This window comes from Apaloderma vittatum, unplaced genomic scaffold (genome assembly GCF_000703405.1).
Source record: "Apaloderma vittatum isolate BGI_N311 unplaced genomic scaffold, ASM70340v1 scaffold21751, whole genome shotgun sequence".
NCBI classification, from domain to species: domain Eukaryota; kingdom Metazoa; phylum Chordata; class Aves; order Trogoniformes; family Trogonidae; genus Apaloderma; species Apaloderma vittatum.
Window position 1 is genome coordinate 1,961 of NW_009698792.1, and position 13,975 is coordinate 15,935.

Consider the following 13,975-nt stretch of genomic DNA (forward strand, 5'->3'; position numbering starts at 1 on the left):
TCACCAGCAAGGGTAATGGGCTGGACTGTGGCCGTGCAGCAACGTACATCAGAAATAACACACTGGTCTCACTGGAGTTACAGCTGTGAAGAACTGACCTGAGAGGTGGGGTGAGTCAGCACCTTTGGGACTTTGCCAGGATCTCAGAAAAAACTCACAACAGCTCCCATGCCTGCTACGACTGCCCAAACCTGCTCTGCCCACTGCACAGCTGAGTCCCAGGGCAGGGTAAATTTAGCATAGCTGTCTCAGCACAACCTCCCTGCTCCTGCTGCAGCACGGGCTGGGTGTCACACAGCCGCAGTGGTGCTTCTGCCAGGCCCAGGCCCAAGAGCCAATGTTAGTTGGGGAAACATTGAGGCTTTTCAAGTTTATGATGGTGACCAGGTAGACCTTGAAAACCTGAAGGTGGAACTCAGCTTGTGCATCTACTTACAGCAACTCATGTGCTCCACCCATGTAAACTTTTCTCCCTGATGAGTGCAAGGGGGTAGTGCTGGAACAGACTCCTTGCCAGTGCCAGGAGTTACACAGCCCTGCATACTCCCAGCCTAGCTGCATTCTTGACACCCACTGTGGCACTCAACCAAAGGTTATTTTGCTTTCTTAGCTTTCATCCAGCACGCATCCCAGCACGTCTGGTGTGTCTCAGATGCCACAGTTTTACCCTAAGGCCTGTTTTGAGGACATAGCTGATTTCCCCCATGCCCTGTGCTTACCCAAAATTAGGGCTTGTCTCAGTCAAGCAGGGGCTGTATTGGTGCTGCTGGGATGGACTGTCTGGGTGCTGCCTGTGTTAGGTGAGCTCAGTGCACAACCCAGCTCGATGTTAGGGGATAACACTGTCACCAGTGAAAATCGATTCCCACTGGTTTTGCTGGGAGGTGCTGGTTGGACTGCCCTTAAAAAGCACTGAATAAAACCCACCTTCATTGTCACTTACTCCTTTGGCCTCTCACAATTTTTAGCTGTTGACATAGAGAACTTGGGGTAAGAGAAGCTCCCTGAGCATCTGCCCCTGTGCCATGCACACTCCTTCTCCTTCCCAGAGGTCCTGCTGCTGTTGCTGCTGCAGCCTGGGTGGGTCTGCATGAGCATCTCTAGCACTTAATATAAACAGGAGTAATACTGAAATATATCTCTCTGGGTCTTTCTTACCATCAGGAGAGAGTGAGAGCACTACCGTTTGCTTAAAAAAAAAAAAAAAGAAAGAAAAAAACTGGGACATTTTTGTCTAAATCTCCAAACCAGGAACAAAACCTCCTGGATGCTGGGTGCGATGGGTTTGAGGGTCCTCTGAGCCAGCTTTGCCACTCCCTCTGCTGGTGGCTGCTACATCCCCAAACCATCCTGGCTCAGGCACAGCGGTTTTGGCAGAGACACGGGCTGGTTTTCGTCCCGGGGCCCAGGTCCTCAGCAAAGCTCCAGCGTGGCCTTTGCTGATGTCAGCACCTTGGCACGGCTGTGAACCTAGGAGGACATAAGAGGCCAATGCTGCACGCAGTCTTAGACAATACACAGAAGATGCCAAGGGCACTTCAGATTCTTTGACAATAAAATCACAAATCAAATAAAAAACATCTGGGAATTGATGTTTGTTGCTTGTAATTACTTTTATGAGCGAGAAAACCTTTCTTCTCCCACTGCTCTTCCTTCTCAATCAAAGAATGAAACATTTAAAGTATTTCAAGTGTCCTTTGGAGGGCTTTAAATGGAGAATGTGTGCATTTTTATGCCTGAGAATATTCACTGATATCTGTTTTCATAAACATGGATGTGCCAAATTTCTTATCTTCTGTCCTTTTTATTGGAAGTCTCTTAGATGAGTGCTCCGGAAATGTAGTGGCTGAAATAAAAAGATGATTTTGCACAGAAGAATTTGTCTGATACAGCGTTCACTTGCTCAAGAACAATGAAACACCATCTTGCCATTAGTGTGATTGAAAAATCTGTCTTTCAGATATCTTTGCTTTTGGTTTGCACAGAAGGGCAGATAAGTAGCAGGCTGGGGAACACAGGGCTGAACGTGCAGCTGCAGGGACCCTGCTTACAGCCAGGGCCACATCAAATGAATTTGACCCTTTCTCGTTAAAAGGAGAATCACTAAGTAGAGGTGTCCTGCACAAAAATGTATGAGGTTTTTTTTAAAGAGAAATCAGTGCTGTGGATCTCCAATTCTTTGCAAACAAGATTTTGAGGTGACACTGAGCACTAAGTCTTTGAGAAGTTAAGAGAAGCCAGTACTTAGCTGGAGTGGCAGCTAACATGCAAAACAACCACCCAACACTGCCTGCACCCAGCCCTGCTCTCCCCTGAGCTGTAGTCCAGGAGCTGTTGAAGCCATGGTGGGATTCCCTCTGAGTCCGTGGTTTCTGTGGTGGTCTCACCCTCTCGATCAGTACACACATCATCTCCCCGGGGCAGAAACAGTTACAACCAGACTGAAAGCAAAGCCCACGTTAAGGAGATCTGGAAATTTAAGAATGGTGGTCTGCCCAGGTTTGTGGGGCTCCATTTCATCCCATTATCTCTTTGGTTGTCTAAGCAGTTTGGCACTGATACTGCTGAGAAGGGAGGCAGATAAATCACTGGTAAGAGCAGGGGCTGCTAAAGCAGCCAGTCCTCTATCCTTCTACCTGAACGCTGCCAGATTTGCATAACAATATTTCTTCCCTGGTGCTCTATACCCAGGTGCAACAGGCTAATGAAGGGCTTTTTAGATGACAAAGCTGTCTCGATTCCATCAGCTGATTGCCATCTGGGGGAAGTCTCTGACAAAGGCTTTAAATTTGCCACTGTTTGCCTCTTCCCAGCTGCAGAGGCTTGCAGAGGGGAAATTCTGGGAGGCAGGAAGGAAAGGCTCTGCGAAAAAGCACTCTCAGGCCGGATCTACTGGTGCCAGGAGGAGGTAAAGATTTTGGAGAACGCAGTAGGAAGGAGTTTGTCTTTCTGAGCAAGATGATTTATTGTCAACCTAGGTGATGCTTTGCAGGTACTGTTGCAAAGCAGATATGCCTGGGATCTGGTTGCAATAAGAATTGGAACTTGAGCACCTTTGCAACAAGTATTCGGTGATCGAGTGCTATGTATTTAAAATAAATAAATATATTTTACACTTCTAATCAGGAAATCCTGATTTCTGCTGTGTGGATTCAAGAGGGGATAGGCTGAGAGGCAGGGAGAGATGTGGTCATGACTTTGAATGCTCTCTATCAGCCTGCTCTAATGTTTTGACAGCATAAATAAGGTAAGTTGTGAGCTATTATTTATTTGTAAGGGCAAACCTTTTAGAAGGAATCTCCACAACTAGAGTGATAGAAAATCAGGTAGTCAGAGGCTTTGAGAGGTTATTAAACTCTGTCAGGATCACTTGCAAACTTTTTCTCTCCGGTGATAATGCCTCACCTCTCTCTGTGCAGTGACTCATCTGGGAAGACTTGGGCAATTTAGTGAAACACAATCACTGTTCTCTCATCACCGCTGACCATGTCTGTCTTTCTGTTGTCAGTGTGTGTTCACTGCATAGAGTAACTTCAAGAAATGAGAGCTGACAATAGCTTGGGTTCAGCACAGAGGTGGAGGTTAGAAGGTGAAATAGCTGAATCTCCGTTTTACTCCCAATTTTTGAAACCAGCAAGCTTTTAGTGTGCTAAATCATGCAGCAATTGCTAAGCTTTTCTTTGAACAAGTGGTGTATCAAGGAAGGGGAAGAAAATGAAGGTATGCTGGTGGCTCTTTGGTTGTTTTTTGGGCTGGAGCGTGGAACAAGCTAGAAAAATGTTGATTAGTAGCTGAGACCACAGCAATGACATCTGTGTACAGATGGATGGAAATCTCCTTGGCCTAATGAGCTGCTCAGCTCTCCTGGTCCCTCATTTAAGACAAGGGGCTGGCTTGTCTGTGTGACATGGGCTGTGTTGCAAGCTGTAGAGGGTTCAGCTTGGAGCCTGTTAGCTCATTAAGGCTTGGGGTGACATCTGATGACACAAACTCTCAGCCAAACCTATCTACAGGACACGTGGCCAGGCCATGAGTTGCAGGGTGAGAGCTCCAGGCTGGAGTCAAAAGTACGTGGTTCCCCCTCCCCCTTTTTTTTTCTGCTCTTCTTCCATGTGCCTTAGTTTCTTCAACTGCACAAGGGTGTTATGATTCTTCCTTCTCTTTACATTTGACTTTGATCTTTATGGCTTTAAAGTGCTTTACAAGACCCAAGGACCCTCACAATGATGTGATGGTGCAGAGAAAGCATCCCCATCTCCATAGGCTGTTGCCTTGTGCTCTGGTGAAGTCAGACATTTGGCTGGCTATGTTTGTATAGCTAGAAGGAGTAACATGGTAGATTACATCTAGCTTTGGCAAGAGGGTATTGAACAGACTGCAGAACTGAAGGGCCAGCAAATTTGAGCATTGGACTAATTTCTGTAGCCCTTTCCTTGGACAGCAGTGAGGTACAATAACACAGCTGCCAAATAAAGTGATACCATCATCTTCCAATTCATCAGTGTCTGGAGATGATTCTTTCAGAAAATAATCCCCCTCCAGCCTGTATTTAATATGTGCAGCTGATACCTGCCACCATGCATGCAGGCTCAGGGTTGTGTTTTCCTGTCTGAGCTGGCTCTGGATGGAGATGCTGTGAGTTAAGTTGATTTTAGAAATCTCTCTTTAAATCCAATAAAAGAAGAATCTCTCTGCTTTCCAGCAGACACTCCTTTCTAGCTCTAATCTGGGGCTGCCTGATGCCTCAGAAATGCCTCTTCACAGCCAGAACCGAGTTGCTCCTCCTTTCTTATTTTTTCTCTTTGTATTCTTCAGTCCTGCCAGCAAATACTTGTGACTCCTGAGCATTTAAGGAGTTTAACAGCCATGTTGTTCAATAAGCAGCCTCTTAGATAAAGGCTTAGAAATATAGGGAAAAAAATAACTGCTAAGGTCTGTGATTCTAGCAGCTGCTTCTGTGGCAATGTGTTGGATTGTGGAAACCTCTGTGGAAGACGGAGGTCTTGGGGAATTTAGGAACAAAGAGATGCCCTAAACATGGGATCAGGATCAACGACATGCATGGTTGCTTAGCATCAGGGGAGAGGCAAAGAGCTCTGCTGCAGTCCAGCTCTTGTCCATCAGGAGATGCTCATGGGGGCACTGAAATGAGAGTGAGAATTGTTAAATGGTTAATTGCTTCCTGCTGCCTTTCTTCACCAGAGCTGCCCCCTAGCTGTAAGTAACTAGCTAAACCTCCAACATCAGTGTGATGTTTGGTGTTTTCTTCTCTACAGGGATAGCCATGTAAGAAAAATCAAAAAAAAGAGAGGCAGATGAAACCTCCATGCCTTTCTCTTTTTCTTTTTTTTGTCCTTTCCTAGAAGTCTTTCTCACTGCATCAGCAAGAAGTCCTTGCCCTTTTTCATGCTGCCTTCCCTATCTCAAGACAGGACCTAGTGTCTGATATTCAACTGTCCCTTGCTAAGGCTGGCAGAGACAGCATCTCTAAGGCCAATGTCTCCAGGCTGCTGTTCTACTGATGAGACGTGACTGTCGCTGACGTGAGAGCCATTTGCTCACCAGCCCATGAGGAAATTGCGGGTGCTTGCTGCTGGGCAATGCGATGACTGCCAGCAGTGTCAGCGACACCAAGGATCATTCTCCGATCACACATCAGCAGGTGCTCCGCAGGAGATCTGCAGCACTATGATACTGCCGGTGGGGACCTTGGCCCTGGGAGTTCTGGCACAGCTCAAGTGGGAAGGATTACAAGCCTGATTTTCCTCTCATTAATCTGTGGACGAGCCAGAGCATTCCACTGAGCTCTGTGGATCCAGCCAAAGTGAGGAGAATAGGTGGGAAAGGGAGGTCACCACCTCTGTCCACTTTGCCTCCTGAGGAGCATCTCTCTCAGGTGTCCCTCACCAGCCTGGGCAAGCTTTAAGGGCAGCAGCTGCTACTTTGTAAGAAGATCCTGCCTAGGATAGTCCTGATCCCATCCAGCAGTAACTGCTCTCTCTGGAGGAATTTCAGCCCGGATCTTGTGCTGTACTTCGCCACAGCAAAAATATTGACCTTGACCCTTCTTAATTGGGCAGTGAAATAGTCCTTCCCAGTGCTGCATCCTCAGTTGCCTCTGGTCCTTGCCCTCCAGAAGGCCTCCAGCTCTTCAAAAAAATATCCCTGTGAAGGAGCTCATGTCCATCAGTTCCCTTCCCAGTTTCAAACCCCAGGTCACGAAGAGGAAGGGTGGTTAAAATTAGGAGGAAGGATTGATTTGTTCCCTTTGATCAGCTCAACACAAGCATGCAATGCTTCTGTGCGAGTCTGATGGGCCAACCCCCCCCTCCTTCTGAGAGTTTAATTGACCATCATAATTGTGGGGCTTAATTTTGCTCTGGAGTTTCTCCTTAAGAGTCGCAGACTTGGAGGGCATCTCCCATTCTCCATAAAACTGTGCAAACCAGCTATAAACAGCCAGCCCTCAAGTTTTCCCTCCCAGAGGTGCTCTGTAGCTCTCCAGCCCTCTCTTGCTCTGAAGACCCCTTCGCCCTTTGGAGTGTTTTGGCTGGAGGAGGCAGCTGATAAAACCCTGAAGCCAGCAGCAATGCTGTGAATGTGTCAGGAGAGATTGTGCTCTCTCGGTGCAAATGATAATGGAGTGAGATCAGCCGCTGGCTGAAGCTGAGGGGAGCGTGTTCAGGAGTCAGGACATAAACTCTGCTGCTGACTGATTTTTTGTGGCATCTCTTTATTTATTTGTACTTGAAATATTCTTTTGCCCTGTTTGTCTGTGGTCCTCGCTTCTGGAGAACAACGAGATTATGGTGTTCTTCTGCAGTGGCTACAGATAGAGTTTGCTCACATATAAGTACAAAGTGTTACCTTTACAAATAATTTCATCACTTTTCTTCCATGAAAAACGATCTGTCTCCATCAGCCCCCAAAGAAGCGCAAATAAAATGAACGATTTCTTTCAAATGCAGTTCAGCGTTATCATATATATGACACAGGGATCCCAGCAGGCTTGATATTGTCTGTGCCTGTTTTACTGAAGGGATGGGCATGAGAGTAAGGTTTGTTGAACCCCTGAGTTTCATCGTGACAACCAGAATTTAAGCCACCTTTCTTGTCCTGGTGGTGACGGATTTACTCCAGGCCAGAGGAAGTCTCACCATCTCCAACTTTCCTGACTTGCAACCAAGACCATGGCCATTTGCAAACTGTATTTTCTGTTCTTTTTTGTAGGGAGGAGATACCATTTGGGACTATTACATGTTCCCATTGCGCTTTTTGTGACAGCAACAGGATGGTTTCCAGCTAGTGTTCTTTATAGTCTGGAAAAACATTATAAACTTTTTAGGAGACTCATAAATGTCAACTTTGTGGCATCATGTGTTGTGGTTGGCTACACAGTCACCTCTTCCTCACAAGCCCTGAAACTATAAATAGAGGAAAAAGCTGGGAATGGCAAATTTGAGCACTGAGAAAAGGCTGGAGCAAAGCCGTGACTTTCAAAGTTCTCCCAAAGTCAAGGATGGATCAGGGCTGATTTCTTATGAAGTGATTTCTCCTAGATGGAGAGGACTGGCAAGGCAGGATTGTCTTTGCCTTTTGTGTCAAGAATGTGGTCTGTCTTATGTCTGAGGAACAAAGGAGTGATTTGGGAGCAGCTGTAATTGCATTTTTGGAGTTAGTTCCTGTTCAGATTTAACACTGTGACATTATGCTTCTTATGGTGCGTGCAATTAAAGTAAAAATAACATCTTTCAGCCTGCTGTGGCCTGGTCAGGGAGTAGGAGATATATTGTGGTCCAAGGAAGAGGGTGAGAAATAGAACAGGGTGCAAGGGAGAAGTGGACTGTTTTGACTTTTGAAGACAGCTGAAATGGAGGAGAAAAGAAAACAAGAAAGCAGAGTAAAGAGAAAAGCCAGAGATTATCCACAGGAATAATGGCACTTTGTTCATTCCAAACTTATCGCAATTTCTAGACTCTGATTTCCTTGGGTCCTTTTGTCTGGAGTCCAGCTGCATTTCTGGTGCATGATGAAGGGACCGTGTGCTTTTATCTACGTCTAAGTTTTTACCCTTTTCTGACCCACTACATCACTCTTAGGGTCTGCTTAACAAGCCTGGAGTTGGCAGGACTCAAGCTGAGCAAACATCTCTCAATGGATATGGAAATATCTTGCAAGTTGAGTCTTACCACCCTGAATTACGTACATAGGGCCTTCATTTCACGTTAGCCCTTACAGCAAAAAGGCAATATTTTGCCAGTGCTAAAATCAGACCTGATCTGTCCAACTGTCCAACAGCAATGGTAAGATCTACAGATCCCATTGTGTACCCCAAGGCATTGGGGCAGAAACTCTTCAGTGATCTGGGCTACAGTTAGTGACATGGCTGGGTGCTGCCTTCATGACACGTGGTGCAGAAGACCATCTCTTCCACTATGAGGACATACACGTGTAACCATATCCCTGACCAGTGATGGCATGTATTGGGTGGAGAGGAAGAGAAGGAGATGGTCTCCAGCTGGATCAAGACCTTGAGGGTGAACGGTCTGAGAGACTGTCCCAACTCTGGTCTCTAGTAAAGGCCTCGTTTGGTGATTTCCACTGAAGAAATGGCAATATCATTAAGAATCTGCAGCTTGGTGATGGATGAAAGCTGCTTCTGCCGATGCTTGTACTGCAAAATTTTGATTTCATCGATGAAAATGTGGAAATAGTCCTGGTCAGAGTAGATTTCAACCTGTAAGAAAGACTGTGTTAGGCTCACCGTTCAGTCACACATCCTCACTGGACCTTGCTGCAACCATGTCAGTGAGTGTCTGGACCTGGGCACATGCATCTACAACTCACTTCAAATCCTACCAGAGCTGACTCACACACTGTTCACTCCCATTTTGGGCAGAAGGAGGGATTGAATTCTTCATTTTACAATAGCAGAAACTGATGATAATGCAAAACTTAAACTGAAAACAAATGCAGCACCTAGGGGTTACTTCTGGAGCTCGGTATGTGTGCCAGAGTGTGGTATAGATCAGTAGCAAATCAAGTTACAACAGAAATACTAACAGAAGACAGAGAGGGGATGTTATTTGGTATGGTGCTGGCAGGAAAGGCAAGGCTAGATCCATAAGAAGGAATCCAGTGTTGTCTGGGTCACTCCTGTCCCACCCAAGGAGACTCACAGGGTTACCTGAAATGGCTCCTTTGCTTCAAAGGGGAAGGTGTTATTAACTTCTTCATTCCCCCAGTGATTGGCGAGGAAGGAATTGCAGATGATTCTGGAGCTGGAGAAGCGAGGGTTAAAATGGAGAGCAATTTGGTCTCCAGGATCACAGAGCAGATTGATTTCAAACCTAAGACAGCAAGACAGAGATGCAATGGAGGCTATGGAGTGACGTTGCTGGCTCTCGCGAGCCAGGATTGCTGCAAGCAGTCTGTGTCCTTACATGCTTGTGCTGGAACTGGTCTTGCCCTTGACCACGATGCTCCAGCCAGGACACATCCCCTCTGGGTACAGGGCCTCAAACTGCAGGCGAGGAGATGATGGTGAAGAATGGCAAGACAGCTCTGCTTATCCCCCGCACATCTCCATCTTTCTTACCCTCCCGTTGTCTTCTCCTTTCTCTCTCCTTCCCGTGCAGGCACACACTCTGCCTCTGCTTTTTTGTTACTCCTAAATAAACTCAGGAGCTTAGATCATTCTATCTTTCTCAGGTTTGGGGTTGTGGGTTTTTTTGGCTCCTTGATCCCATCCAGCTCTCTGCAAAGGACCTCAGTGGCAGCAAATCCCACCTCATCAACTGGATGTTGCAGCGACTTCATTTTGTATCACTTCAGAGAAAAATGCCAGGGCTCTAATTAATGTTTTCATTGTCTACAGGCCACAAGGACACTCTGCTCGCTCTCCCCACCTGGGCAATACAAAATCTGAAGCAGAAAACTTTATGATGCTTTGAAACAGGGTGTGAAAGACAAGGACTGATCAAGGAAAGGGTATAAGGCAGCATCCCATCCTTACCCAGAGCTACATGGGTGGCTCTTCACACGAGCTCCCGCCTGATCCCTTGTTCCACCTGCTCCCCCCATCTCCAAGGTTAAACTTGCATAAAACGAGGTGGAAAATGTTCCTTTTTGAATAATTCATGGTTTTATTAAATAACACATTTTAATAAGATCTGCTTGCCATTTCACCCCAGGTTTTTTAGAACTCTACTGATCTTGTGTTTCTGAGCATCCCCCTCTCCCAAAGTTATTGCTTGCACTGGGGAAATCTCTTCAGCCTTGGCATCTCTACTGCCTGCTGCATGCCTTGCTTTCCCTCCCCATAGTTCAGCACTCTCACTCCTCTGTTTCTTTCTCTGCCTTGATTTCCCATTTCCAATGCATTTTGGGGGATATGCACGTTTTTGTGCAGGAGCTGAGGCACAACGACGACCAACCTCATGTTGGGCTAATTCTGGTGAGCAGCTTCAGGAACCTGCACCAGTTTCCCCTTGTGAAACACAGAGGGCTGATGATACAGTTTTAAACAGCAAGTGGTGATGTCAGCACACAAGTTAGCCTTGCTTTGACCCTTAACTTGTCATCATAGAATCATAGAATCACAGAACAATTCAGGTTGGAAAAGACCCTTAGGGTCATCGAGTCCAACCATTAACCCTACACTACAAGTTCACCCCTAAACCACATCACCCAACACCACATCTAAACAACAGTTGAACACTTCCAGGGATGGCGACTCAACCACCTCCCCAGGCAGTCTGTTCCAGGGTCTGACCACTCTTTCTGAGAAGAATTTCTTCCTAATGTCCAGCCTAAACTTGCCCTGTTGCAACTTGCAACCATTCCCCCTGGTTCTGTCCCTAATTACCTGTGAGAAGAGACCAGCACCAACCTCTCTACAATGTCCTTTCAAGTAATTGTAGAGCACGATGAGATTCCCCCTCAGCCTCCTCTTCGTCAAACTGAACAGACCCAGCTCCTTCAATCGCTCCTCTTAAGGTCTGTTCTCCAGGCCCTTCCCCAGCTTTGTTGCCCTCCTCTGCACTCGCTCCAACACCCCAGCAAAAGACATGGCACAAGCAGAGGAAGCAGCAATCCCTCTCTACTGCCAGCTGTCCCAGCAGGGATGGATAGCAAAGCACAGATTTCTGTTAAAACGTCAGCTGTATTTTGATCTCAGCTTAAACCCTCTAAGCCAGAAGCGCTGCCATAAGAACAGTGTTGCCCCAGAGCAGTCCTGGTGTAACTGAGACAAAAGAAGTCTGTCCTATCACCTTCTCTCGAAAGCTATGAATCTCTCAGCTCTGGAATAGCCTGGACAGCCTGAAATAGAGGGCTGGCACCCTAAGTAGCATCACCATGTATTTCAGGATTTCTCTCTTTCTTGCCTTTATCTGTGCCACTTTCCTTTATCCACTACCTCACTCTGACCATCACCCATCAGGCAGGCCAGGCTGTGCTGGCTCCTGCTCCCAGCACTTACCCGCAGTGCCATCCCGCCGCTTGCCCCACGCTGCAGACCTGGCTGGGTGCGTGGTCAGAGGTGCCTATATAGAGACCCAGGAGCCCACGTGTGCAGGGATTAGCATCAATGGCGGGCGGGCTGAGGTCTCCTTTTCAGAGCAGGCTGTTGGGCATGGCTGGGAGATGGGGAGCAGCAAATCCCCCTGCCCATCCGGCCAGGTCAGCGCACTCATGCGTGCAGGGCTAATCCAGCCCCGCTGCTGCCTGCACAAAGGCAGCATTGGCCGGGCAGTCCTGGACAGTGATGTGATGGAGTCAGTGTGTGGGGCTGTGATCTCGGGAGGGAAAGATGTGTTTAATGTGTGAGGAAGGATGGGGACTCCCAAACCTGAGGGAGATACCAGGAGTCTCATCCACTGCAAGGCCCAGAGAGAAGTGTCAGGGGATAAATGGTGGCTCCTTCAGGGGCTTAGCTTTACCCTGACTAACATGTCTCTTTTTCTCTGTTTTCCTTTTTGATCAGACTTTGTGGCCTGAAACGAGCCGATGCCAGCTCTGTCACAGCCGCTTTTCCATCTCGCAGCGCCCCAGGGCTGGTGGGGCTCAGGATGCTGCTGAGCTCAGCATGACCTGGCTCCACATTTCCCCTCCCTGCTGGGGACAATACAGGGATTTGGGAGCAGGCAAAGGGAGCCTTTGTCTGATATTTCCTGTTGTGGAAAGGCACCAAGAAATGGGTAGTGATGAAATGAATTTCAGTGATCAGGATTTTCATACTGACAGTCAGCATGTGCTAACCTATGGCTGGGTGAAGCTGAGCTGAGGAAGGGAGGGATGGCTGCACATTCCCCCCTCTCTTCACAGAGTAAATGCATTAAAAGCAGATTCTGGCCTCATCACTGCATACACGGAAGGCTGGGATGCTCCCCAGCTAGTCGTATAGGAATCTATGTTTTTTGTGGTTAAAACCTCCTTGCTGTATGGGCCACAGGGGTGATGTTACTTAATGTGTTTATTTTATTTCCAGCAGATAAGAAAAATGGGAGCTACTATCCCAGGCTCTGGTGCCCTTGGCAGACGATTAAAACTGTAATCCAGCAGACATAGAAGCCAACAGCCTCTCTCGGGGCTGAACAAGGCAGAGTCTCAGGCTCAGATTTTCCCATTTGGACCCCTACAAAACTGAACCTTGTGAAACTGAGCCTTTACGTGGTCTCCTCCCTTAGCTCCTGGCTCTCAACGCGCTGTGCTTATGAGCACAGGAGTGGGGCTCTGTGCTACAGATGGCAGCATTGGGACGTACAAGGGAGCTGCAGCACAGCAGCAGAGGTGCCGAGGTGAGGAACATCATAGAATCCTAGAATGCATTGGGCTGGAAGGGACCTTTAAAGTTCATCTAGTCTGACATCCCACCCATCCCTTCTTGGGCTGCTGTGGGATGCTGGACACTGACCTCTCCATTCAGTCCAGCCACGTGTCTCTCCTACCCAACGTTGCCTGAACACAAAGTTGTGTTTTCACCCCACAAATCATCCCTCCCTGCTTGTTTCTCCTGCAAGCCAAGCAAGGGACTGTGGAGAGAAGGGGCTACTTTTGAGATACCCACCATGGCAATGGGCAAAATCAGACAATGTTGCAGTCCTGCATATAGGAAAGGAATCATCAGCAAAATAAGTAATTGTGCTAAGTTTATTGCTATTATACTAATGAAATCAGTGGACTAGGGATAGCTTGGGCACCACAGGGCAGGTCAGAGTGCAGTGGGATAGTAGAGGACCTTGCCCAGCAAGCTGTGGTAGAACAAATACTGGCTCCTTTCTGTGCCCAGGAGCTGTCTCACCCATGTGGTGCAGAAACCAGCATGAGTCACGACTTCTAGAGAAGCTGCTGTAGCCTTTTTATTTTGTCTAATGAAACCCAGTGGTTGCCACAAATCTGTGCACACAACCTGTCCTGGCAGGGTGATGTCCCAGCCATGCTGAGTCTCAGTCCAGCTCCCACCTCAGCCTCTGCAGCTGCCACCGCCAGCTGCAGGCATGGGATTTGCCAAGAAGCACTGAGAGCCACAGGGCTGCCCTCTGGGAGTGGAAAACAAAGCCAGTGAAGGCAGGTTTGGAGAGATGGGAAAGCTCTAGGGGAGTTAAAATTGCTCCAGTTCGGGGGACAGCAACTTCTGAGGTGGTCAGTGCTTCCTAAAATTCAAGGTTTTGCTTCCTGATGCCATTTTAGCAAGAGTAAGAAAAGTTGCTGGGGAAAGATAAAAACATGTATTTCACCAGTAAATGGTGCCTGAATAGTGGCTGGTTTTACAGGTGCACCTTAATTTGCCTTCTGCTTGTTGTGCCACTGCTCAGAAGCCATCGTAGCAGCTCTCTGTTTAGCAAGAAGGAAAGGACTAGAAATACGTTTTATATCTCAGATGCTGGAGGCAGCACTGGGTGGCTAGGTCTTAATGCCATAACTTTTCCCTCTCTTTGGTGATGGATGGAAAAAAACAAAGCAAAAACCACTA

At 47.4% G+C, this 13,975-nt stretch overlaps 1 protein-coding gene across 1 annotated transcript; it reads right to left on the bottom strand.

Annotated features, from left to right (window-relative positions):
* Positions 1-8,572: 8,572 nt before the first annotated feature.
* On the bottom strand, positions 8,573-11,494 carry LOC104280497 (grifin-like). The gene is made up of 4 exons (XM_009878164.1): positions 11,483-11,494; positions 9,444-9,523; positions 9,188-9,350; positions 8,573-8,737 (listed from the first exon to the last, which is right to left on the bottom strand). Exons 1-4 carry the CDS (start codon positions 11,492-11,494, stop codon positions 8,573-8,575), a joined length of 420 nt encoding a protein of 139 aa, XP_009876466.1.
* Positions 11,495-13,975: the final 2,481 nt, after the last annotated feature.

Excerpts from the sequence above, each read along its gene's own strand:
- LOC104280497 (XM_009878164.1), bottom strand. Across the intron at positions 9,351-9,443 it reads ACCAGTTCCAGCACAAGCAT|GTTTGAAATCAATCTGCTCT; the intron begins GTAAGGACACAG and ends TTGCTGTCTTAG. Across the intron at positions 8,738-9,187 it reads AAGCAAAGGAGCCATTTCAG|GTTGAAATCTACTCTGACCA; the intron begins GTAACCCTGTGA and ends TCTTTCTTACAG.